The sequence below is a fragment of the Branchiostoma lanceolatum genome, chromosome 18 (assembly GCF_035083965.1).
Source record: "Branchiostoma lanceolatum isolate klBraLanc5 chromosome 18, klBraLanc5.hap2, whole genome shotgun sequence".
Taxonomy (NCBI): domain Eukaryota; kingdom Metazoa; phylum Chordata; class Leptocardii; order Amphioxiformes; family Branchiostomatidae; genus Branchiostoma; species Branchiostoma lanceolatum.
Genome location: NC_089739.1, coordinates 5730904 through 5755301, shown reverse-complemented (window position 1 = coordinate 5755301; position 24398 = coordinate 5730904). Strand labels below are relative to the sequence as shown.

General features: G+C 41.3%; 2 protein-coding genes across 5 annotated transcripts; one reads left to right on the top strand and one right to left on the bottom strand.

Annotated features, from left to right (window-relative positions):
- Window positions 1–100: 100 nt before the first annotated feature.
- LOC136424336 (potassium channel subfamily K member 17-like) lies at window positions 101–1698 on the bottom strand. The gene has a single exon (XM_066412901.1). The coding sequence runs from the start codon at window positions 1115–1117 to the stop codon at window positions 143–145; it is 975 nt and encodes a 324-aa protein (XP_066268998.1). The 5' UTR covers window positions 1118–1698; the 3' UTR covers window positions 101–142.
- Window positions 1699–2153: 455 nt separating this feature from the next.
- LOC136424335 (neuronal acetylcholine receptor subunit alpha-9-like) lies at window positions 2154–8834 on the top strand. 4 transcript variants are annotated; one of them, XM_066412899.1, is made up of 11 exons: window positions 2154–2238; window positions 3303–3375; window positions 3586–3695; window positions 4376–4507; window positions 4786–4977; window positions 5419–5518; window positions 6043–6200; window positions 6956–7111; window positions 7549–7716; window positions 8216–8263; window positions 8590–8834. In XM_066412899.1, the coding sequence occupies exons 2-11, from the start codon at window positions 3303–3305 to the stop codon at window positions 8683–8685; spliced, it is 1233 nt and encodes a 410-aa protein (XP_066268996.1). In that variant the 5' UTR covers window positions 2154–2238; the 3' UTR covers window positions 8686–8834. The 4 variants fall into 4 exon arrangements, with proteins under 4 accessions (XP_066268996.1, XP_066268994.1, XP_066268993.1 ...); XM_066412897.1 differs by having other exon boundaries at window positions 2162–2238; window positions 3291–3375; XM_066412896.1 differs by lacking the exon at window positions 2154–2238 and adding an exon at window positions 2371–2486.
- Window positions 8835–24398: the final 15564 nt, after the last annotated feature.

Sequence of the window (24398 nt, the reverse complement as noted above, 5' to 3'; positions counted from 1 at the left end):
TCCCACCGGCCTGACCGGTAACACCATCTTCCCACTCGCTTCCTGTCACTTTACTTACAGTGTATTCAAATAACTACGAATACACAAGAGCACAAATATCTAAACACACAGAAAGCAATAATGTACATGTAATGCATAAGAACTAAGCTGTAATAGTGCTCACACTTGAGTTGGTGGTACTAGTACTTGCTATTCTTTCCCTTGTCACCTTTTTACGCTGTTCGGACGCTGTCGCCATGGGACTAACTTTGGTGCTCACTTTCCTCAAAGCCTTGGACATCATTGTGAACACCATGCCCAGAAACGCCATCCCAAACCCGGTCCAAAGCAGAATGAAGACCCTATAGGCCAACAGATTAACTGAATATTCCCTGTCTATACGTTCTCCTGTTACATAGTCTCCGAAACCAACCGTACTGAGAGAAATAAAGACATAGTAGAACGCTTCTCCGTAAGTCCAGTCTTCGGCAAAATGCACGATCCAAGCCGGGATGAAGAAAAAGACGACCAACCCGACAACAACGCGACCGGCGTTACAACTCCACTCGACCGATTGCCTATCCCATTTCGGCCGCATATGCGATATCTTCCGAGCCAGCAAACGGGAGAATTGTCTCATCTTTTCCGCGATGGCTGAGATGGTTAACGCGGTGAGGGGGATGCCAAGCGTTGCGTAGGCCACACAGAATGCCTTCCCAGCGGACGTAGACGGTGCGAAGTGTCCGTACCCAATCGTAGTCAACACCGCACCGCAAAACCCTACGGCCCCGTCCATCCCCCACCGCTGGCGAGAACTCTTCTTCTCGGTACTATCGGGGTGAAGCCCCCACGCTTGCACTTTGAAAACCAAATCAAGCATGTCCTGCAACTCTTTCTGTGTGAGCACGATAACTGGTGAAGATTCGTCAGAGGTGAAGCAATGAGTATGATTGACCCATCTTCTGGACAGGTTGCGCTTGAATTCCCAGAACTCGCTACGCATCTTATCTTCGGCCGGCGACTCCAGTGTGTGGAAGACAGCGGCTCCGAAGACAAGATACGCGAGGAAGGCTAGCAGCATGCTAGCGGTGCCGAAGTTTTTCAACTTCTGCAGCATGACTTGTGATATTGGAGCCATTGCAGTGTTGTCGGCTGTTGTTTTGCGAGTTTTCTTAACGTTTCTTTCTGTTGTTGCGTTTTGCTACGTCCAAGTTTTGAATGCCTTCTTGATCTCGAGTTGCGTTGACGACTTTTCTTAGAATTTTACCGAGTTCTAGTAGTTACCGCTCACTCGTACATGACGTTAAAGTATAGTCCTTGCCTTCTTCGCGTTGCGGTTGCTTTGCCCGTCGATGCCAGCCCTCTTTCGCCAATACATGTAGTAAGTATTGTAGTAAGTATATCCACTTTACATCAAATTCAAAGGAAGCACAATGCAAATTTTCCCTTTTAATCTTCCCAGCACATCCAAATAAAAAAATGAAGTAAACAACAGCTTTTTGCGTCACTGTATCCATAGTGATTGTATGTGAGACCGCGAAAGAACCAACCGCATTAAAAGCGATGGATTAGATCATTGTCTGAAGATGTCTTTCTTATTTTTATCTGTAAGGAAAAGCTGATTAATTATTGAGAAGTGGAAAAAAACAATATAAACATTGAAAAGTATTGTGTAGACAAAGCACGGTTGAAATTTTATACACATGTTCTTCGTGGTAGATTAAGAAGAGATCATATTACCAATAGCAACCAATCGACGCCTCCCTACGGCCGTCACGTGACCTCGGCACTAAGAGTGATTGACAGTCGAAGCTACCTCCAAGCAGATGGTGGAAGACCGTAACGTTTACTAGCGGTCGGGCTTCTCTTACCTACACTTCCCCATAGGAAGAGAAGTCCTACAGTTAATAGATATTACATTCTTTCACCCAACATCTGCTTGGGGATTAGTTTGACACTGCAGTGCATATATGTAGTCGCAAGGTGGCTTGATAAGTAAGTAACGATTAAAACCCAATTCTTTATCAATCTTATTACGTTTTGTCTGTTGTGCAGCTATTGACGTCCGTCCCAATTCATAGACAGGTTTCATCCAAGAAATCATTCAGCTAAATCATGATTATGTTGACTGTCCCCCCACAATGAAGTGGTAGCACCCAAGATGGCGTATCACCATAGCAACAGTCCATATTTGGAAAAGGGCGACCTGACTTGAAACAGGTGTAAGGGTGTCCCAGGGAAAGCTACACACGGTATAATGTAAGTCACGTTTCTTAAATTTGTGCATATTAATTTCATTTCTTAAAACATTGGAAGAAGAACGTTTCGTAGTCGGGACGTCTCGTAGTCGTAATGATGACATCTTTAGTAGGGAAGGCATTTTAAGAGGGTCTTAAGGGAGGGCGGGGCTGGAAGTACGAGGCCTTTCAAGTATATCTACGGGGATCTCGGTCGCTCTACACAAACCACTATTGAAACGTGTTAGATCACTTCGACAGTGCGAAAAGGTATTGTACCATTTCCTTAGATTGTTAGCACAATATTTAAGTATGGAGTTTATTAAGTAGCGTTTATTTTACGCAAAAGATGGGCTTGGAAATCATAAGATGTTGGCTTACGTCTGTTGTTTTCTGACATGTGACCTTTGACACTACAAGCAATGCGGAAGTGCCACATGTAAACAATATTCTGCACTACAAGCGCCAGTATTTTAGGTTGTAGGGCATTAAGGCACGAAATAATCACCGAAATGTGCCTGATTACGGTAACAATTATCAGAGAAAGTTCAATTTGCCAGATGGATGTCTGGAGAATTCACAAAAACAGCTTACAAAGTGTTGACGTTATGAGTGAGTCATAGTGGTATAGGATGCGTCACCGTTCTAAACTTAACCAAGCGCTGACGTCATCGGACTAAATTTGGATTCTGATTGGTAACCAACTGGTAACGTTGACGTCATTGACCTCAATAGTTAGATTCTAACTGTGGGTTGATCAACATAGCGATCACGAAATTCTTTGTAATATACTCGGTGCTAGGGCTAGGGGAGAGGTTGCGATCTAGAGATTCTACAGGTGGAGATCGTGATCTGAGTCTCTCTCCGCGGGTTAAACAACATTGCGATCACGAAGTAAGTAAGCGATCACGAAATTCTTTGTAAGATACATGTTATAGGGGAGAGTTTGCGATCTGGCAGAATCGGAGTTTCTGACGGAAGAGATTGTGATCAGTTGATCCAGTCTGTCGACTCTGTTTATTATCAAAACAGATGTTTATGTTGTTTATTTTTTATTGTTACTTATCATCTCAGTTTTGATTTTAGATGGACTCGCGTCACGTCACCTTCCACCTGGACGATCATTCTGTAGCCAATCACGATGCGTTTAAGCCAAAAGGTATTTAACCTTCACCATGCTAAGGTAGCTGTTTGGCATCAAATGTGTATTGGTTATTGGGTTAGGCAGCAGGGAGAAGGTTAAGCAGTACGTTTTGTAAAGCCGGCGTCACTTGGAAAATATTTGAAAAATTAGAACGTTTCGTAAACCAAAATCAAACGTTTTTGTATCAGGCTGACTAATTTTGACGTTTTCACTTACCACTTTCAGTAACCACTCCGTCGGGGAGAGGGGTCCTGGCTGTGCTCAAACAAATTGAGAACAACCAGCGGATCAGCAGTAGCGAGGTCTGGCACAAGAAGAGAGAAGACGGAAAGAAGGTAACCTTCTTTAAAAATTGAACAGTGATAATAGGGTACACAAACTCAGTCACGTTTGGGACCGCATCCTTCTCACTACAGCGACACCTAGCTGCAGTGCGGAGTAGAACTAGTCAGTATTTCCCAAAGATGACAGACGGTCACTGAAACGTCGACTATGTAGTAACCCCTTGGTTGTGTACAAAAAAAACTATTTAGCCAGTGATGATAAAACTATCCACGGATCCATCTTGTTGCCTCCGTGTATGAAGGTTTTGCTTTACGGTAGTTGTGGGTGTTTATGTTCTTTTCTTATTGAACACACTGTCAATAGAGTGACAGGAAGAGAGTGGAAAGATGATTTCACCGAAAAAAAACTGTGGGAGTGACAGGAAGTAGAGTTCATAAGTGGTAGAACTTGTCGTTTATCAGACTTCGCAGACATCCCATGTCACGGGGTCGATGGAAGAGGCAACTGTTTCATGGGGAGGTGCTGTGTTTGGTCTGTCTGTGTTTTGCAATAATTTCATGTATATTTTCTATATGCTAGTCACGTTCAACGTAGAGTAACAGGATGTGATCAATGTCCACATGTAACTGATCCACATGTTAATGAAAAAAACACCAATAGTCTTGTTCTTTTAGATGAACACTAAAAAGACACACACAAGGCGACGATTTTTTTCTTCTTGTCCTTTCAGGTTCGTGTTCTCATCAAGGCTTCTATCATCTCTCTGACGGAGATCGACACCGTGAAGCAATCGTTCTCGGCCGAAGTCTGGCTCTCCGCCTGCTTTAAGGAACCGCTGCTCAAGGGGAAGAAAGACAGAGAGGTAAGATCTTGAAGACCTTGAATTGAGGAAGTCTTTATCGCCGGGCAAATATAGCACGGTGATCTTCTCTAGATATACGAAAGCGAAATGCGTGCATGTTAAAGTAGACATAGAAAAATAGATAAAGATAAAAGTTATATACTAGTAAACAACTATAAGAAAAACGACTTGTCTAGCATAATGACTTACATGCGTCTTTAACCGCCAACATGGCGGATGCCAAATGACGTCATAGTCACATGACCTATGAAAACACCCATTTTCCAATCACCGATCAGGAGGTAGACTGGGCTGACCAATGGGATCCACGGATCGTCCTGTTCAACGCCGTGACGGTTGATAAAGAGGAGATAAAACACAACCTGATCCTGACCGACATGGACGACATACCGATCGTACAGATCACGAGAAGAGTCCAGGCAACCTTCAAGGAGCCGATGAAGCTAGCAAACTTCCCCTTTGACTACCAGGTATGCTTTATCTTATCTTAACATCTAGCTTGCTAAGGTAACCGTTTGGCACCAAATTTGTATCCATTGAAGGCCAGCTAGCAGAGAGAAGGCTGGAAGACCGTCCTTGTTAGAGTTTAGGCGGAGAAACTTTGGGCCCTGTGTTGGTAGATTTAACGTTTAAAATAGACCCGTTGCTCACGTCAGGTCACGTGACTCAAGTGAGTGGGCTAGTACAACACGAGGAAGGCCGATCATTCCGTTGAAGATTATTTCTAGTTGTATAGTTGTTTAAGATCATATCTAAGCATTAATGATATTCAATTCCTATCTACAAAAGCCAGTATTTCTCACTTATTTGCTTTCTCGACAGATCACATTTTTCTGAAAGAAACCTGCAATCAATATATATAGTCTTGGGGAAATGATCATAACAACTTTTATTTTAAATTGACTCTCTAGAAGCTGACCATCAAGTTGAGGTCCAGATGGCCGATCGACCAGGTAGAGCTGATGAAAAACATGGGAGCCAAGGACACCATCCGGACGGATTCTTTTACAGGTAATTAATAAGGGTTCGTACGATCGATGATTGTACGATCGCAAATTTGAATGAATTCTTGGGATATAGTCGTTACGCTTATTCACTATTTCATAGAAGCGTGTTATAAAGCATGTTATAATACCAAACGGTTTCTAAGATCAACTTTACCAAATAGTTTCTTACACTCACTAAAAGATAGTTTTATGAAACGTGTTATTGACTAATTACACATTTCTGTAGCCTGACTAAATCGCGCTCCTAGCGGCCGACTGTAACTGGTCATTAACCTCCGCCAAAGTGCTCGTGTAAACACAGGCTACATATTTCTGTAACCATATTCTTATAAAGTTATCTATTTAATCCAAATCATCTGATGAATAATTCACTTGTATCGTTAAGTTTGAAGCAGGGCGGCTCCGCATGATCCTAAGTTAGGCATAGTTTCTCCTGCATTTTGTTTTCTCTTAAGATGTCATATATATTTCATTCCCTTTTTCTGTGCGACAAAACAAACAAGCAAACGAACAAACTCTTTCTCCCAGCTTCCCAGGAGTGGAAGCTGTACGGGCATCTTCTCTGTGATCATGACGTCACGAAAAAGGACCTGTCCACGTCAGACAAACAGTTTCCGCTGTACCACATCACCATGCACGTCAAGAGGAAGTCAGGATTCTACGTCTGGAACGTTGCTTTACTCATGGTAATCATGGTGCAATCAATCAATCGATCGATCAATCGATCAATCAATCAATCAATCAATCATTTTCTTATCAATATGTATTTAAAATCAACAGAGACTTAGAGCACAAAAGATTATTATGTAAATTTAGGAATCATGTATGAAATACTTTCGATTCAACAAAATGTTAAAGCATAAATCAAAGGGGAACACCAGAGGTTTCCAGCACGTTTTGTTTGATTGACAAAATATACCCTAAAAACATTTTTCCATCGCTGGTCCATCATAGTTCATGTATCTGACGGCGGTTTGAAGTTATCGCCTGCCCAAAGATCGTGAGCTGTCATTTCGCCCTTTAAAGAAATAAAGTTTGGCCGTACCTACTAACGTTACTAGTACCTAGTACTTCTTCATGAAGACTGAGCCAATCGCTTTGATAAGTGACTCGAACGATGGGTTTGACAGACTGGCACCATGTTTGTAAGTAAAGCCCAAGTACGTACCGTACATACCGTCTCATTTGAATCTCATCTATTCTGTAAGGTAATTCACACTATTAGATGATAGTAGTATCTTTACTTCCGTCACAACACCTTATCCATGCTAAGGCAGGGCCTTAACAGTTACGTCTAGATTTACAATAGCGGTTATTTTTTTTTTCTATATAGATTAAGTTACTGCACACTGTGTCTGTCACGACAAGTGGAAGATGAGCTTTGGAACATCAGATATCAACTCAGCTATTTTTGAGATATTTTTATTGTCTGTGCCTGCAGTTCCTGATCATGTCGCTGTCGTTCACGGCGTTCTCGGTGTCCCCCGACAAGCCGGAATCCCGCCTCAGCGTCAGCCTCACCCTCCTGCTCACGTCGGTGGCTTTCAAGTTCATGATCTCACAGAATCTGCCGACCATCTCCTACCTTACACTACTGGTAAGTGCCATGTAATCTAACAGTGGTGGCTCATTTACACAAATGGTTCAAATACAGTTGTTGCAGTTCCAACACCTTTCTATGCGTACGTGTATGGGTGTGCCCATGTCCGTTCCTATTATCCTTTGGGTCACTAAGTTACACTACAGAAGGCGGCTAGTTCGCTGGAAGTGATGTGTGTTCAGCTGTCATATGCATACTCTTTCATATAAGTGCAAAGTAGATAATGTTTTTTTGCCGGCCTTGGGAATGTTATCGATTAATTTCATTCCTACAGATCGCGATGGTGAGACTGTCAGAAGCAACCGCAAACCAGCTCGGTCCTCGTTTTAGTGCAAGCTCTCGCGCGTTCTCGTCACGCTCTCGCGGGAGCACATTTCAAAATGGCGCTCATAATTGGTCATAGTCATTTATTCTCATTGTTATCTTTTGTGTAGGACAAGTACGTGTTGTTGTGCATGATCTTCCAATGCCTGGTGGCGGTACAGAACGCCCTGGTGTCTGCAGTGGCTAACCCCGTGGTGTTTGACCGGGTCTCCATGGCCGTGCTGGGAGGGTTGGTCATCTTCGCGCACCTCGTGCTCGGGATCGTCATATGGAGGAAGGTGAGGCGAAGAAACAGAGTATTTTGGTCACGTGGGTATGACGTAATTTTGGTCACGTGGGTATTACGTAATTTTGTCCATTAACATGGCGGCGGCTAGTCATACTTGTGACGTCATGTACGCTGTAGAGTGTTTGCACTCACGTGACTATGACGTAACGTGTTGTTCGCCATATTGGATGGTTAAACTTCCACGTTGCTAGGTAAATTTGGACTTTATTTATTTATGTATAAATAGTCTGTTTCTTCGCCTCACCTTCCTCCATATGACGATCCCGAGCACGAGGTCCTTGAATATGCACATGCAAATTTAAGTCTGCAGCTGACTTCTCCAGGTTAACCAATTTAACAATTTCATCGTATAAAAATCAGACGTGTTTCATGGGTTCTGCTGCTTAGATATACCAAGGAGGTTTTATATCTATATACAATCTAAGTGCAAAGCACGTAGTACACACAGTATATATATCTTATACGGCTTAATCTTTTTGTTCTTTTAGAAACGGAAGGCCAACAATCTGTTGAGAAAGGCTAAAAAGGAGTATCTGGTATTACGCTTTATACTCTTTTTATATTTGCATCTTTAAGTTTATAGTCTCTACCTACATGTTCATATTTGTATCTATCTATATAGTAACAGTATGTACTTATTACCTATTAATCTACGTTTGCCTGTCACAATACGTTCGTGTCTGCATGTTTGACTACGATTACTTATTGCTTCCATCTACGATATATATCCAAAATTTTCTGTCGCAATACGTAAAACTGTGGGAAGATTATACTTATACTTACAGTGTAGGTATGAACTCATGTCTATTTTAAATTGTTGCCATTGGGTAATTTCTTATTTATTTTTCTGTTTGACCAATAGCGTACCGGCACCTCCATTGAGCGGTTTTTCCAGCGGACCAAGTGCAGCATCACGGGGTTCACTGACGGAGAGGTTACTAGGGTTCAGGGCTTTTAAAACTAGTCCAAACCAGATAGAACCGGCATAAAGCACTTCATACCTTGTCCCAAAGAACTAGAGAAAAACAAAATAACATGAAGAATATATTTGTTACAAGCAATGTCATTAGACATGCCTGCTGGCAGGCTGTCTTACTGACAAATCTATTTTCTGGTTACATTGTATTTTTCTATACCTCTTCATTTCAATCCTTTATTGATGTAAGTAAATTAGAAGTAAGCTATGTTTGTTTTTAGTAGTAGGTAACTCTTTAGTAACAGTAACAATCATGGGTAAATTCGTTAACTTTGTATTACAATTTCAGGCTAGTGGTAGAATTACTATTGGTATCTGATGTGTATTTCTAATCAAAGCGTATCGTATCTAATCTATTTACAGTGATTACTCTAATGAGAGCAATTATGATATACTGTATGTGGTACCTGATACGTTTATCGTCTTAATCATTAAAAAAAAAGTAACGTTACAGCAGAAATTGTTGTTCCCCGTTTTCTGTGCTTAAATTTTGGTACTGCTTATTTGCAAACACGTTTGACGTCAAATATCAAAAGCGTCATTACACGTGATAATACTGTAATGTCCGAGGGCCAGGCGTAAACAGTCTGTGAAAGAAGGTCAGCCAAAAGTTCCGCAACACAATTTGAGACCGTCTGTCAGCGCCACCCAACGAAAATATTTGGCACTGTAGACGTATAATGAAGACTGTCAACAAAGATCACTGAAGAGCAATACCATAGTAACTAGAGCGTTCAGTGCGTCAATTGTTACTTTTAAGCACGTTCATCAGGCTTTGTTCATCTACATCTCCGCTACTCTCCAACCAGAGGTTCGGCTCTGGCTTGTTTTTGACGTCATGTTCGGCGTTTTTGTCGGGCTTTCTATATTTTGTGCCTTTTCTTTTTATAGCCAAGCAAACGGGACAAAATCAAAAGCCCACAAAAATCGTCTAAAAAGACGTCAAAAACAAGCCAGAGCCAAACCAACGCTATGTTATAACGTATCAAAAGTCGCTCTTTGGATAGAAACAGAACCTACATGAAAGTTTCATTGGACTGCTACATTTTTACAGTACATCTCTACTAGTACTAGTATTCCGCTAGGCAACACCATCAGAGAAAACCGACGTGGGCATTGGATAGTCGCTGAGAGAAGACAAAGATGACACCAAAAGGCAACAATAATATTTTTTTATGAATTCTGCTGTAGCCCACTCTCGTAATGATTGTAATATTTCAGAATTTTGCATTGCCAGCTTTTTTTGATAGCATTAGACAGATGCTATTAGTATAAGTAATAAACCTTGACTCAGAGGCAAAGTAAAAATCCTAGAAAACTTTTTCAGAATCTAACGGTTTTATCTATTCTGTAAAAACATTGTCATCATAACAAATACATCTTCACATTCTTTTATATCAAGAAGTACTTAACATCGTTTCACGCAGTTGTGTGTTTATTGCTTAAGAAATTAAGTGTAATTAAGAAATCAAGTGTAATCAAGTGTTCTGTCAGCTGTCATCAAACGCATTTCCTAGAAAATTCCATAAGGTTATTCTGCAAATGACCACCCCCTAATCAGAGCACTTGGATGTGTCCTCTAGGCTCCAAATAGCAGGCGGACGATCAGCCCACTATCCAATGAGTGGTCAGTATACAAAAAAAAAAGATGTAAAATGGTAATTTTTCGAACTAACTCAGCAAGTATAGATTCTTTTATTTTACCATAGCCACCCCTATACTTCCCAGATTTTCGCGGCAACAAAATACCACCAAGAATTGATTTTCAATGGTTTAAAGCCTTATTTCTATCTGGCGGTCAATGCCCTAGCTCATGTGCTTGATTAATAATAAACTCTTCGGAGACGACACCATGGTACCATGACTACGACATCGACAAACGCCAGGTGACGTCACCCAGGAGTTCAGCATTCGTGGTATCAGCCGTGAGTGGGTCATGTTACTTTTCACCTGTGATCTGAATGAGAACGCTGTCTGTTTCACGTTAAAAAGTCCGCTATCATTGACTCAGTTAACAGTACTCAGCGCAACGTTGACTTTAGAAGGCTAACTTTGAAACTAACTTTGAAAGGTGTGTGTATGTACCGTTACCTTTGGCCTAGCAGGACTTTGTTTCCACTGAGCTTAGTCGCGTGACTCTACCATTTGGTAAAATAAAAAGATCTTGATCTCAAACCAGTGTTATAGAAAGCCTATATCTGGTAATAAGGCAATAATGTTCTTTATTTTACAAGACGCCCCCAAAATAGGAAAAGTCTCGTAAGTGTTACAAAAGTGTTATACAGTTAGGGGGAATCCCCACCCAGGGGGATTTTATGACAAGGTTGTAAATCCACTGACGTCGATCAGCCGTGTGACTCTACCGTTTGGGAAAAGGAGAAGTTAAGATCTCGATCTTGGTACATGTAGGTGCGACAAGGAATCTGCAGACTATTGAGTGGTAGGACCGAGAGGGGCACCGAGAAGACGACCTGTACCGCCCGAGGGGTCAGCTGAGACAATGGGGATATTTAAGAGTAAACCTGAAGCACTGCATGAAGCACCCACAAGACAACAATTGGAGGTAGGGATACTATTATTCTTAGTGCACTAAATCGTGCGATTTACAAGCGATATGGCTCACCAGCATACAAAGAAACTAGCCAGGTTCCCCAAAGGGGTCAAAGGTCTCATGTATTAAGATAAATAGATTTTTCTTTCTTTTCAAGATGTCTGGTCAAATGAAGAAAATTTGTAAATTTAATACGTTCCATAGTAGGTCTAATAAAAATATGACATAAGTAACTGAGAATGAGATCTAGAGGGACATGAACTGATACATATTATGTAAATAAAAACCTAAGTGATAATTCCATAGACGGTAAATGACGGAATTTGATACTTAAAGATAGTTAAGTAGGAACATTGTTTAACCTGATGTATACAAATTGGGACCTAATCTGCATGATTGATGATGATGATGATGAAATACTAGAATGGCATTTTTTGCGATTCTAAGATGAGAAAATGCTATGACACCCCCTTGTTGCTTGGAAAATGTTGCTTGTATTGAAATTAGAATGTGTTTAGATTTTAACTTGCACAATATTCTTATCCCAGCAAAGACGAGAAAGTGGTGAACAAAGAAAAAGGAAAGGTGATGACGAAAATAGACTCACCTCTCCTAGCCCAAAACCACAAGTAGCCTGTGACGGGAATAAGGGAAACAAGACAAGGTGCGTAACATGTTAGCTTGTACATCACAGTAAAAGATGTAGGTTGATAGGGTTCGGAGACAGCAAACCTCTCCTGACTCTGCATTTCTTCATTAATTATGCATGACGCGTTTGTGAATATTAGACATCCAGGTCAGGAAAAGAGGAATAAAACTGAATCTTTACTACTGGATAAATACAAATGTATTTATTCAGCAGTAAAGATTCAATTTCATTACCTTTTACCTTTGATAGAATAAAACTTTCATACGTTTAACAACGTGTATTCTTTGAGAAGAGAACATGATAAGTTGATTCAATAGATGCAAATGGCGACCTTATTTTCATAATGACAAACATTTTTGATGGGCCACTCGAAGAGATTATTAGGATTCGGCGAAGATATTTGGAACTAGTTATTTATGTTATTATCGAAACTTGCAACATTAGAAATCCGAAAATATTGAGACTGATTGATGAATTATAAAAATAGCATCCGACTTGGTGCGCCAAGCCGCTGCAGTGTATGACAATTCTCCAAGCACACGTTAAAAATCGCGGTCACTACCTACCCACCACCCACCGAAACCTCAGCTTGGAGAATAGCATGACATCAATGAGTAACCTATTCATTATGTCAGGGGTAACAATGAGTTAATGGTTTGCAGAATGACTGAAGGAGAGGGCAGCACTTATGCTAGAGAAGCAAGCACCACTGGCAAAACAGAGGAAGACACCGACAGGTATAACGGATTCCATGACTTGCATTTTATTATTATTTTTGTTTACTTCGATTTTTGACAGACAAGGACGACGTGGCACTGCACTTAAGATGTTATAACTTATATTAACAGTGCCACGTACAGAAAACAACATATCCATTTTTACTTTGAATTTATACACCTGGGCGAAGTGTAAATTGCCTTTCCCAAGGACACAACATCGGTGCACATGGCGTCAGGTGGATTCGAACTCGGGACGTCTTGGTTGCTTTTCTTCATGTTGGCCTACGTGTACATATGAAACAACGATAGAGATTCCTTAACTACGTTTAATGATCTTTTTTTATTCTATCTTTACTGAATTGATAGTCAGCGATGTCAGTCGTATCTTATTGAAAGTAAAATGTCATAACTTACCGTTTATATCATACAACATCCTTTATGTAGTATATATGAAGAACACCTACAGGAAGGCTGCAGGGCCCTGCAGATAGGAGATCTGGACAGGGCAGAGCATAACTTTGCAGCAGCGCTCAAGACTGTACATGTTAAAGGTGAGTCAAAAGAGTACAAAAAGTCGCCCAAAGGCCGCCAGTAATGTAAGTAGTAAAACAAGATACTTGGTTTTTGTCCACAAATAGTGCTAGCATGCTACTAGAAGTATGACCTTAGTGAAGTAATATTGTCCATCTCGTTTTGCAAATATAAGGGTCTCCAAAGTTAGAAATATTTTTCTCAATACTGTTACACGCATGTGATGCAAGCAGCTGTCATTGTGCCTTAGGGTTAGATAATAAGCAAGACTCAATTTAATACCATTAACGTTGGAATGGTGCACTGTTGAATGGCAATTGAAAATAGGAATAGAGTAACATTATGCGTGTTTAGATTTTCAACACTTATTAACGGGTTTAATTATAAAAAAATTACAATTTTATGACAGGTCAACATCCAAAAGAGGCAGAGCCCCTGTACAAGTTGGGAAGGGTCTACCTGACAAGGGGAATCGAGTCCAAAGACGGAGATGATTTCACCAAAGCTGCAGCACTCTGTAATGCAGCACTGGTAAGATCAAGGAGGGAAGACATAGAGGAAGCAATCCACAAGATACCCCAATCATTTGTTAAGCACGTACTGAATAACGAAGAAACGGTAAACATCGATGATGCAGAGAAACATAAGTTGAACATTACAATGCATCGAAGTTATGTGGATAAAGAAATCAATAGAATTGATGAAAACATAGATCCATACAGCCTTAATGATGACGACCCAAAGTTAAGAGAAGTGGAGAAGATGAGAATAGAAGAAGTGAAGACACTGTTTGAGTCAATTGTTGATCAACGAAAGGTGTTCATAGCCGGGCTTGTAGATGAATGTACTGAAGTCATGGGCCCACCTCCCTGTAAGTACGCTATGATAGGTTTGGGTTCACAAGCCACCGGATTGGTAACCCCATACTCTGATCTGGAATTCGCCATTTTGATAGAGGATGAAACCGAGCATAATGTTAAGTATTTCCGCAACCTCACCCATTACCTACATCTCAAAGTGATCAATCTGGGCGAAACCATTCTCCCGTCAATGGGGATTAAGTGTCTTAATGATTTCTACTCAGATGACCCACTGGACAACTGGTACTATGACTCTGTAACACCGCGTGGGTTTTCGTTCGATGGAGCCATGCCAAAGGCATGTAAAACTCCACTGGGCAGAGGTAAATCCAGAACAGGAACAAGTGAACTTATTCACACACCAATCGACATGACAAATGTTCTGAAAAACGACCTAACGTTCCATTTGAAGAAAGGCTACCATCTTGCTAGTGTGCTTGGAAATGTGTCTTTGATCACGGGAGAACAGGACTTGGTGAATGAGTACACGTCTTTATGGAATCAGCATCTGCAAGAAAATGATGGAATAATCCCATTTCTGACAGCAAAAACTATACTGAGTGAGAATGCACCAACGTTTCAAGCGAAAGATCTCACTGCCAATCTGATGAATGTAAAGAAAGAGATATATAGATTTTCAAGCCTTGCAGTGTCTTGTTGGGCGTTACTTCATAATATACAACAAACCACAATCTGGGAGACTACTAAGGAGCTGAACAACAGTGGAGTCGTCAGTAGTGAGAACGCACATCACTTGTTGGTTATGGTCAGTATCTCAGCAGAACTGAGGCTACGAACATACATGCACAACGGTGGTCAGGTAGAAAATCTGTCCACTTTAACATCAATGTCGACAGATAAAGATATTGCGGCAAAATTGAAGAAAGTGTTTTACTTCTCAAATAGACGGCAACTCATGAGATACTATTACACGGTAAGGCCGTTAAAGCATTTCATTTCACAGCTGAGCGAAAGTGGGTCACAGAAAGAGCAGTCAGTTTTGTTTGAAAATTCTTCAGAGCTAAAAGCAGAGGTATACGGCAGTCTGTGCGATTACGAAAGTTTTAAAGAGTGCACAGAGCAAACACTTCAGAAAAATATATCAAAATACGGGGAGTATGCTGTACATTCTGATATTGCCGACTCACTTAACAACTTGGGTATCGCCTGGAGTCACCTTGGTGACCAAAGAAAGGCAATCAGCTATCATGAACAGTCACTACAGATGAAGCGGAGTATCTATGGTGAGGACACTGCACATCATAACATAGCCGCTTCTCTTAACAACTTGGGTGAAGCCTGGAATGACCTTGGTGATCACAGAAAGGCGATCAGCTATTATGAACAGTCACTACAGCTGACGCGGAGTATCTATGGTGAGGACACTGAACATCCTGGCATAGCCGACTCACTTAACAACTTGGGTACCGCCTGGAGTAAACTTGGTGCTTACAGAAAGGCGATCAGCTATTATGAACAGTCACTACAGATGAAGCGGAGCATCTATGGTGGGGACACTGAACATCCTGACATAGCCGACTCACTTATCAACTTGGGTACCGCCTGGAGTGACCTTGGTGATTACACAAAGGCGATCAGCTATCATGAACAGTCACTACAGATGAAGCGGAGTATCTATGGAGAGAACACTGAACATCCTGCCATAGCCGACTCACTTAACAACTTGGCTTCTGCATGGAATGACCTTGGTGATCACAGAAAGGCGATCAGCTATTATGAACAGTCACTACAGATAAAGCGGAGTATCTATAGTGAGGACACTGAACATCCTGAGATAGCCGACTCACTTAATAACTTGGGTACCGCCTGGAGTGACCTTGGTGATCACAGAAAGGCGATCAGCTATTATGAGCAGTCACTACAGATGAAGCGGAGTATCTATGGTGAGAACACTGCACATCCTGGCATAGCTGACTCACTTAACAACTTGGCTGTTGAATGGAATGACCTTGGTGATCACAGAAAGGCGATCAGCTATTATGAACAGTCATTACAGATGAAGCGGAGCATCTATGGTGAGAACACTGAACATCCTGGCATAGCTGACTCACTTAACAACTTGGGTACCGCCTGGAGTAAACTTGGTGATTACAGAAAGGCGATCAGCTATTATGAGCAGTCACTACAGATGAAGCGGAGCATCTATGGTGGGGACACTGAACATCCTGACATAGCCGACTCACTTATCAACTTGGGTACCGCCTGGAGTGACCTTGGTGATTACACAAAGGCGATCAGCTATCATGAACAGTCACTACAGATGAAGCGGAGTATCTATGGAGAGAACACTGAACATCCTGGCATAGCCGACTCACTTAACAACTTGGCTTCTGCATGGAATGACCTTGGTGATCACAGAAAGGCGATCAGCTATTATGAACAGTCACTACAGATGAAGCGGAGAATCTATGGTGGGGACACTGAACATCCTGACATAGCCGACTCACTTAACAACTTGGGTATCGCCTGGAGTGACCTTGGTGAACAAGGAAAGGCGATCAGCTATTATGAGCAGTCACTACAGATGACGCGGAGCATCTATGGTGAGGACACTGAACATCCTGGCATAGCCGACTCACTTAACAACTTGGCTGTTGCATGGAATGACCTTGGTGATCACAGAAAGGCGATCAACTATCATGAACAGTCACTACAGATGAAGCGGAGTGTCTATGGTGAGAACACTGAACATCCTGGCATAGCCGACTCACTTAACAACTTGGGTATAGCCTGGAGTAAACTTGGTGATCACAAAAAGGCGATCAGCTATTATGAACAGTCACTACAGATGAAGCGGAGCATCTATGGTGGGGACACTGAACATCCTGACATAGCCGACTCACTTAACAACTTGGGTACCGCCTGGGGTGACCTTGGTGATCACAGAAAGGCGATCAGCTATTATGAACAGTCACTACAGATGAAGCGGAGCATCTATGGTGGGGACACTGAACATCCTGACATAGCCGACTCACTTAACAACTTGGGTACCGCCTGGGGTGACCTTGGTGATCAAAGGAAGATGAACAGCTATCATGAACAGTCACTACAGATGAAGCGGAGCATCTATAGTGAGGATACTGAACATCCTGACATAGCCGACTCACTTAACAACTTGGGTACCGCCTGGAGTGCCCTTGGTGATTACAGAAAAGCGATCAGCTATCTTGAACAGTCACTACAGATGAGACGGTGTATCTATGGTGGGGACACTGCACATCCTGACATAGTCTTCTCGCTTTACAACTTAGGTGAAGCCTGGAGAGACATTGGTGATGACACAAAGTCAAACGACTACTTTGCTCTTGCGGAGCATATGAAACAGAATCTGAAATAAATGATTTGTACCTAAATGCCCCTTCCATATAAGCTGTGTTTAATTGATGAATACCTCCTTTACCTAAGTATAATCTGTTTTGTCTAAGTCTATACAATGTAAATTGTTGGTAAATATTACATATAGTTTGCCTGAAGAAATTAGACATACAAAAATTTGGTACTGAGTGTTATTGAGAATTATGGAATTTACATTTTATTTTACTGCACCATAATTACCTTCGCGACGAATGGTTTCGTCGAGTAGGTTATTCGATGGTGCTTGTCTGTGTGTCTGTTAGTGAACAGAATAAGTCGAGAACGCCTGGATGGTTTGTTGTCGTAGTTGGTGTGTCGGTGTGTATGTGGCAAATCTCAAGATGATTAGATTTTGGGCGAAGTGTTTTGCACAATTAACGAGAAAAGTGTAAAAATGTGTTCAATTGTATGCTTTACTATGCGTTCTGGTTGCGACGTGTGGGCTGTATTGTTTCAGGGGATATTGATACGGGTAGATGGGGGCAAAGTTGGTCATGAGGGGTCATGAGGGGTCATGAGGCAGGCAGGAAACGTCAGTTACATGTACTGCCAGGGACAAATTGGCTATCAGCCAGCTGTAGGGCAGATACAAGAGATAGGCTTGCCCATATAGGCAGTAATGCTTTAAAGCACTAAAACAAGGGCTCAGAAAAGGATTCACCTTAATTGCAAGCCCCAAAAATTCTTATGCACCAGAAAGCCACATCTGTCTACTTTAGAATCATGCAAAGAAAATAGACAGTTGACCAGCTCGTTCTCTCGTAACAGCTGACAGACGAAAACAATCGTCAACTTTGACCTACTCCCAGCCTGGAAGAGTCCACTCGGAGCATGTGAAACCAAACCACAAAGATATCTCCTTACACCAATTAAAAGACTGAAACATACAAATTTTGACCAAAGTTGGATATACACGGCCTTATATGAGTAAGAACAGTCATTAATGCAGTGCCACAGCATGGGAATACCGAGCATGTCTGTGTGTCTGTTAGTGAACACGATAAGTCGAGAATTCTTGGAAGGATTGTCTTGGTATTTGGTATGTTGGTAGGTCTCGATGAAACCTGAAAATGATTAGATTTTGGGCCCCCTATCGGCTTGTTACGGTACTGCAGCGGAACTTCCTGTTATGATATCTCGTGTTGTGGACATGCTATGGAACTGATTTTTGAGTGGTAGATAGCTCGTTGGGCAGAGAGTAAGTGGTATAGGTTTGGGCCCCCTAGCAACTTTTTTGGAACTGCAGGGGTAGGTTTTGCTTCAGACTTTGAAAGGGAATAACTCAAGAAGGGCTTGATGGAAGGTCATGATTTTTTGCATGTACATAGCTTGAGCGATGATGTACATGATTGGATACTTATTATGCAAATCAGTAACTAATTTGCATAATTAATGAGGAAAGTTTATACATTCATCAATTTCCATGATAGGACTCGCAAACATGTGACATATGTAACTGAGGAAGAGAGAAATATTAATAGATATCAGCTATGCAAATGAGAACCTCATTTACATAATTAATGAGAAAATAATATAACTCGAGATGGGCTTGATGGATGGTCATGATTTTTGGTATGTAGATAGCTTATGTGATGCTTTGTATGATTGGATGATAATTATGCAAATCAGATTATAATTAATGAGGCAATTTTAAAAACCTGCTGTGTTCCATGATATGACTATTCAAATATGTGACATTTGTAACTGAGGAAGAGAGGAATGTCAATAGATAGAAATTATGCAAATGTAGGCCTAATTTGCATAATTCATGAGAAACTACTATCATTCCATACTAGTAAATAACGGCAATTTCATACTTGTTGCATTTAGAAGTTGTGTGAATGTGAACACCATTGAATCAAATTATGCTAATAAGGAGCTTATTTGCATTATTGATGAAAAATGTTAGCATAACCTTCTTTGTTAAGCTCATAATCATAACAAGGAGGTTTGGACAACTTATGTTATTTGGGTGAGGAGGATCAACTGGTATGATTTTTGATTGATGAAAAACACTCCTAATACGTCAGTCATAAAGGTCAAAATCATTTCGCGAAGGTATGAGGTCGTAGAACTCTTGTTGGCTACTGAATAGAGGACACCCGTAGTTGGGTTGGTTGCCACTATAAAGGAATATGTACATTTTGTAACAAGAATTCCGCAGACTTTTAATTACACCTTTTTTTTTAGAAAGTTATTTATCGGGGGACTTGGCTTCGTTCACGGCAAACCTGTCTTCGGTCATGGAAAAAGTACAAAGGGAATATCGCATGTGCTGTCTCCTTGGCGACTTCAATATCCCCCGGGTTGACTGGCATTACTGCACAGCTGTAGGTGAGGGGAAGGAGGCAGACTTCTGCGATCTAATCAACAATAATTTTCTTCATCAACATAACCAAATTCCCTCAAACAAAAACCACAACCTACTTGATCTCATCTTCTCAAACTGTCCTGAGAGACTGTCAAACATTGCAGAGTTACCTGCTGACTTTGACACAGATCACACTATCCTGGAGTTTACCTTTAAGTGCAAGCTTCATCCGAAAAGAGGCATTCCAAGGAAGGTATACAACTACAAACGTGCTGACTGGGATGGCCTAAGAGCACATCTTGACCAAACTCAACTTCCGTTGGTTATAGAACAACACCAAGATGTCGACCCTGCTTGGCAGTCTTGGCACTCTACAGTTAGCACAGCTGTTGACAAGTTTGTACCCTGTCGACAACTCAAGGACTCAACTGTCCCGCCTTGGATTGACAGTGATGTTCGCCAACTCCAAAACCGCAAGAGTACAGCGTGGAGGAAGGCGAAAAGGACAAATTCCTCCTCACACTGGGCTAAGTTTCGTAAGCTGCGTGATAAACTTAAGAATCTTCTGTCTAAGAAGTACAACACCTACCTAAGCAGTCTGTCTTCAACCCTGAAGGAATCTCCAAAGCAGTTCTGGGCGTTTGTTCGGGCCAAGTCTAAATCCAAGACCCTTCCACCAGTGGTACAGCTCGACAGTACTATTGCGCAGTCTCCAATGGAAAAGTCGTCCCTGTTCAATGACTATTTCTACTCCACGTTCACTAAACCAGACAAGGACACTACATATCCTACTATAGATACTGTACGTGTCGATGCTTTATGTAACTTACAGTTTTCGGTTGATTCGGTTTACAAGGTGCTTGCCACACTAGATCCAAGCAAGGCCTTAGGCCCCGATGCAATGTCTCCTCTTGTTCTAAAGAAATGTGCTGACATTCTCGCACCTTCCTTGGCTCTACTGTTTAACAAATCTATTGCTTCAGGGAAATTTCCCACTGACTGGAAAGATGCCCACGTCATTCCTGTCCACAAGAAAGGTAGTAAAGGGGTAGTTTCCAACTACAGGCCTGTTTCCTTACTTTCTACTCTAAGTAAAGTCATGGAAAGGTGCGTACATGACAGTATATCAAGTAGACTACACGGCTCAATACACAATCTACAGCACGGTTTCATGAAAGGCCGTTCTACAACAACCCAGCTTTTGGAAGTTTACCATCATGTTGGCTCAGTTCTGGATAAGGGCGGCCAAGTTGACATGTTGTTTTTAGACTTTGCTAAAGCTTTCGACTCCGTTCCCCACAGTCTTCTAGTTCACAAATTACAAATGTTCGGATTTTGTGGAAATTTTCTGTCATGGATTAAGTCCTACCTGTCAAACCGCCGTCAAAGAGTGGTAGTTGAAGGAAGTAAGTCGGAATGGCGTCCCGTGACGTCAGGAGTCCCCCAGGGCTCTATCCTAGGTCCGCTGTTGTTTTTACTCTATATAAACGACCTACCTGACTCTGCCAGTAACTCTATGACAGCGCTTTTTGCGGATGACAGTAAGTGTTTCCGTGAGATCCGCAACACAAATGACTGTATGAAGTTACAAGAGGACATTTGTTCACTGCACGACTGGAGTAACACATGGAAGCTGAGTTTTAATCTATCCAAGTGTAAAGTGTTGAGATTTACTCGTTCCAAGTGTCCTATCACTTACAACTATCACATGTCAGGTTCATCTTCAAATGTATTGGACAACATGTCTGACCTCGGTGTCACAGCAAAATCGGACCTTAAGTGGGACAACCACATTGTCAGTACAGTAGCTAAAGCAAATTCATTGCTTGGCTTTCTTAAGCGTACCGTAGGCTTCAGTTCAAACTCTGACATTCGGAAAGCGTTGTACCTCTCCATTGTCAGAAGTGTACTGGAATATTGCTCACCAGTTTGGAGCCCTACGTCACGTAAGCTAACAGCCCTTCTTGAGGGTGTCCAGCGGAGGGCATCGAAATTCATTCTTGGGCCTTCCGCAGGTCACCTCGACTACAAGTCAAGACTGTCTAGCCTAGGCTTGCTACCTCTGTCTTACAGAAGGGATGTATCCGATGTCATAACATTTGTTAAGTCCCATGCAAAGGTGTTTGACTCGGATGTAGCCAGGCTAGCTAACTTTCCTACAAGAACGCCCCGTAGTCTTAGAGCATACATGTTAGTTCCACATAGAGTAAAAACTTCAACATTTGCGTCCTCATTCATACCTCGCTTTATCACAATATGGAACAGACTTGATGCTGTAACTAGAGGGCTAGGAGCAAGGGCGTCAAGCGCAAATGATGTGACTACTTTCAAGAGCAATCTCATTTCATTCATGAGAAGCAGGTTCCGCCAATCATTCAATTTAGAAGACCCCTGTTCTTGGTTACTTGCATGCAGCTGTGCAACTTGCGTTGCAAACAGGCCCCGCTAATTTGTAATACTACCTCATTATTGTATCTTGTGCAGTTTCTTTAATTTATTTCTATCTTTGTATTGTATATCTTGTTAAGTTAACTTAAGTTGAATACCATGTTGATTCATTTATATTGGTCATTTATATTGTATTATTATGTTTTGATATTGTGTACAGTTTGTATGTTTCGGCATGGCGGCCTTGAAAAGGTGACCCCTGCGGGGGTTCACCTGTTCCGCCATGCCTTCCAGTTTTGGAGAAGTGTAAATAAATAAATAAATAAATAAATACACAAACATGTGTAATACACTTGGTGATAACCTACAACTAGAGCAGAAATATGCATACTCAATAAAACGTATATTATGTGATCTAAAAGCTACGATGTAATTGAAAAACTCTGAATGTGTCAACATACTGGGGGTATATGCTTTTAGAAGAGGGAAGGCAATATAGTATCAACTTTGAGAATTCTAATCATAATTGAGAATTATGGCATTTAAAATTCACTTTACTGCACCCTGATTGACTACCGTACGTATGGAGGAAAATTCAGTGGATTTGATTGTCATTATAAAGGAATATGTACATCTTGTAACAATAATTCCAGAGAAGATGAAGTACACTTGTTTTGAAATGTTCATTGAGACATACGCAAAAAACTAGACCAAAAATATGCATACTTCATAAAACGTATACTATGTCATCTAAAAATTACGATGTAATTGAAAGAATCACATTATTGTTGTATCTACTTTAAGAAGAGGGAAGAGACTCTCTAGCCAAATATCGAATACAGCATGAATTTTGTCTTATCATATTTCAGCTGCAGTTATCTAACGTGAAGTATCCATCCCATGTTGGGCATGAATATGCAATACAGTTTAATTTCATTGTCATCATAACATTGTAATTTTCTGTGTTGATCTATACTAATGTACTATGGCTTTTCCAGATCACGAAATATCTCCTGCAGTACCAAGGAAGGCCAGGGGTTTAAAATCTGATCACTTCTTTGATAAAGCAAGACCTCACCACGTACCAAGTTTTATAACAAGCAGCCCATAGATTATTGAGTTATTCTGTTCCAACACTGCCGAAAACATAACCTTCTGGACGAAGGTAAAATAATGTACTTGTGTTTCTTTCTTCGGAGCTTCACCCCGTAGCTGTCGGTTTGTCCACTCACGAGCGCCATCTAGCGTCGGCTCTGCCCCTGCAGCATGACTCGTCTATTCACGACATTGAAACGGTGAGAGAAAAAAAATGAAGTGCTTGATTGCTTAAAATCAAAACTGCCTCGATCAACTACATGGATCAGGAAACAAACAAAACAAACAAAAACAAAACAAATTGGAATGGCGTTTTAAGGTAGTCTTAGTTAACTAGCTGCTAATCGATTAAAAGTTTTAACTAATATGTAGCTAGACTTTTAACGCATTGGACGCTTTCTTTTGTTCCAAAAACCAGAAGCAAAAAATCTTAATTAAAAACAAATTCGTTAAAAAAGCATTGATTTTTCTTAAGTACCATGTTTCACGAATTGTAGAAAGTATGTGGCGAATTCAGGGAAAGTGCTACCAGTCTGTCAATGTTGGTTTAGCCCTACGCAAATCTATATGTGTGCACACTTTCTTATCAATATTGACACTACTTTAACCCGCGAGGCATTTCTGCGGACTTTGAAACGCCGGACTAAGCAGCTCAAGAGTCGTGTTTTTCTACAAGCGATTTGTCAATAATCCACAAACACGCGGCTTAGAGGTTGATCTGCGTAAAGCCGCGATCTCCTATTTAGACTTAGTCTCCTACTCAATATTCTATCCAAGTTCTAGAACGTTGTAATGCCGTGGAGCGTGCCGTCCCTTCGGCGACCACTTGTACACCAAGCAGGGAGGATCACTTTGGGGGATAAGCAAACACTGCAGTTGTACCGAGGCCTTTGTTTCAAGGGTCCGTGACGATTTCAGGCGCCGTAATCACTGCCTGATAACCCTTAAAAAGCGCCTCTTGGCAACAATTCACCCGTGGACAACACAAGTAGGAGGACTGAACTCACACTTTCTTCTGCAAACTTTGCAACTTTCAAAGCTTTCTTTTTGCCTTTGCTATGCGTACCTTCAGTTATTTTCCATTGATATTCTTCATTTTCATAGGATTAGAATTTACTATTTAAACGTAAATTATTAAGTATGTCAGAATTCTAAGATGACGACACAATCAACATGTAAAGAAGATGCAGTGCCAATCGTCATTCCTGTCGCTTAT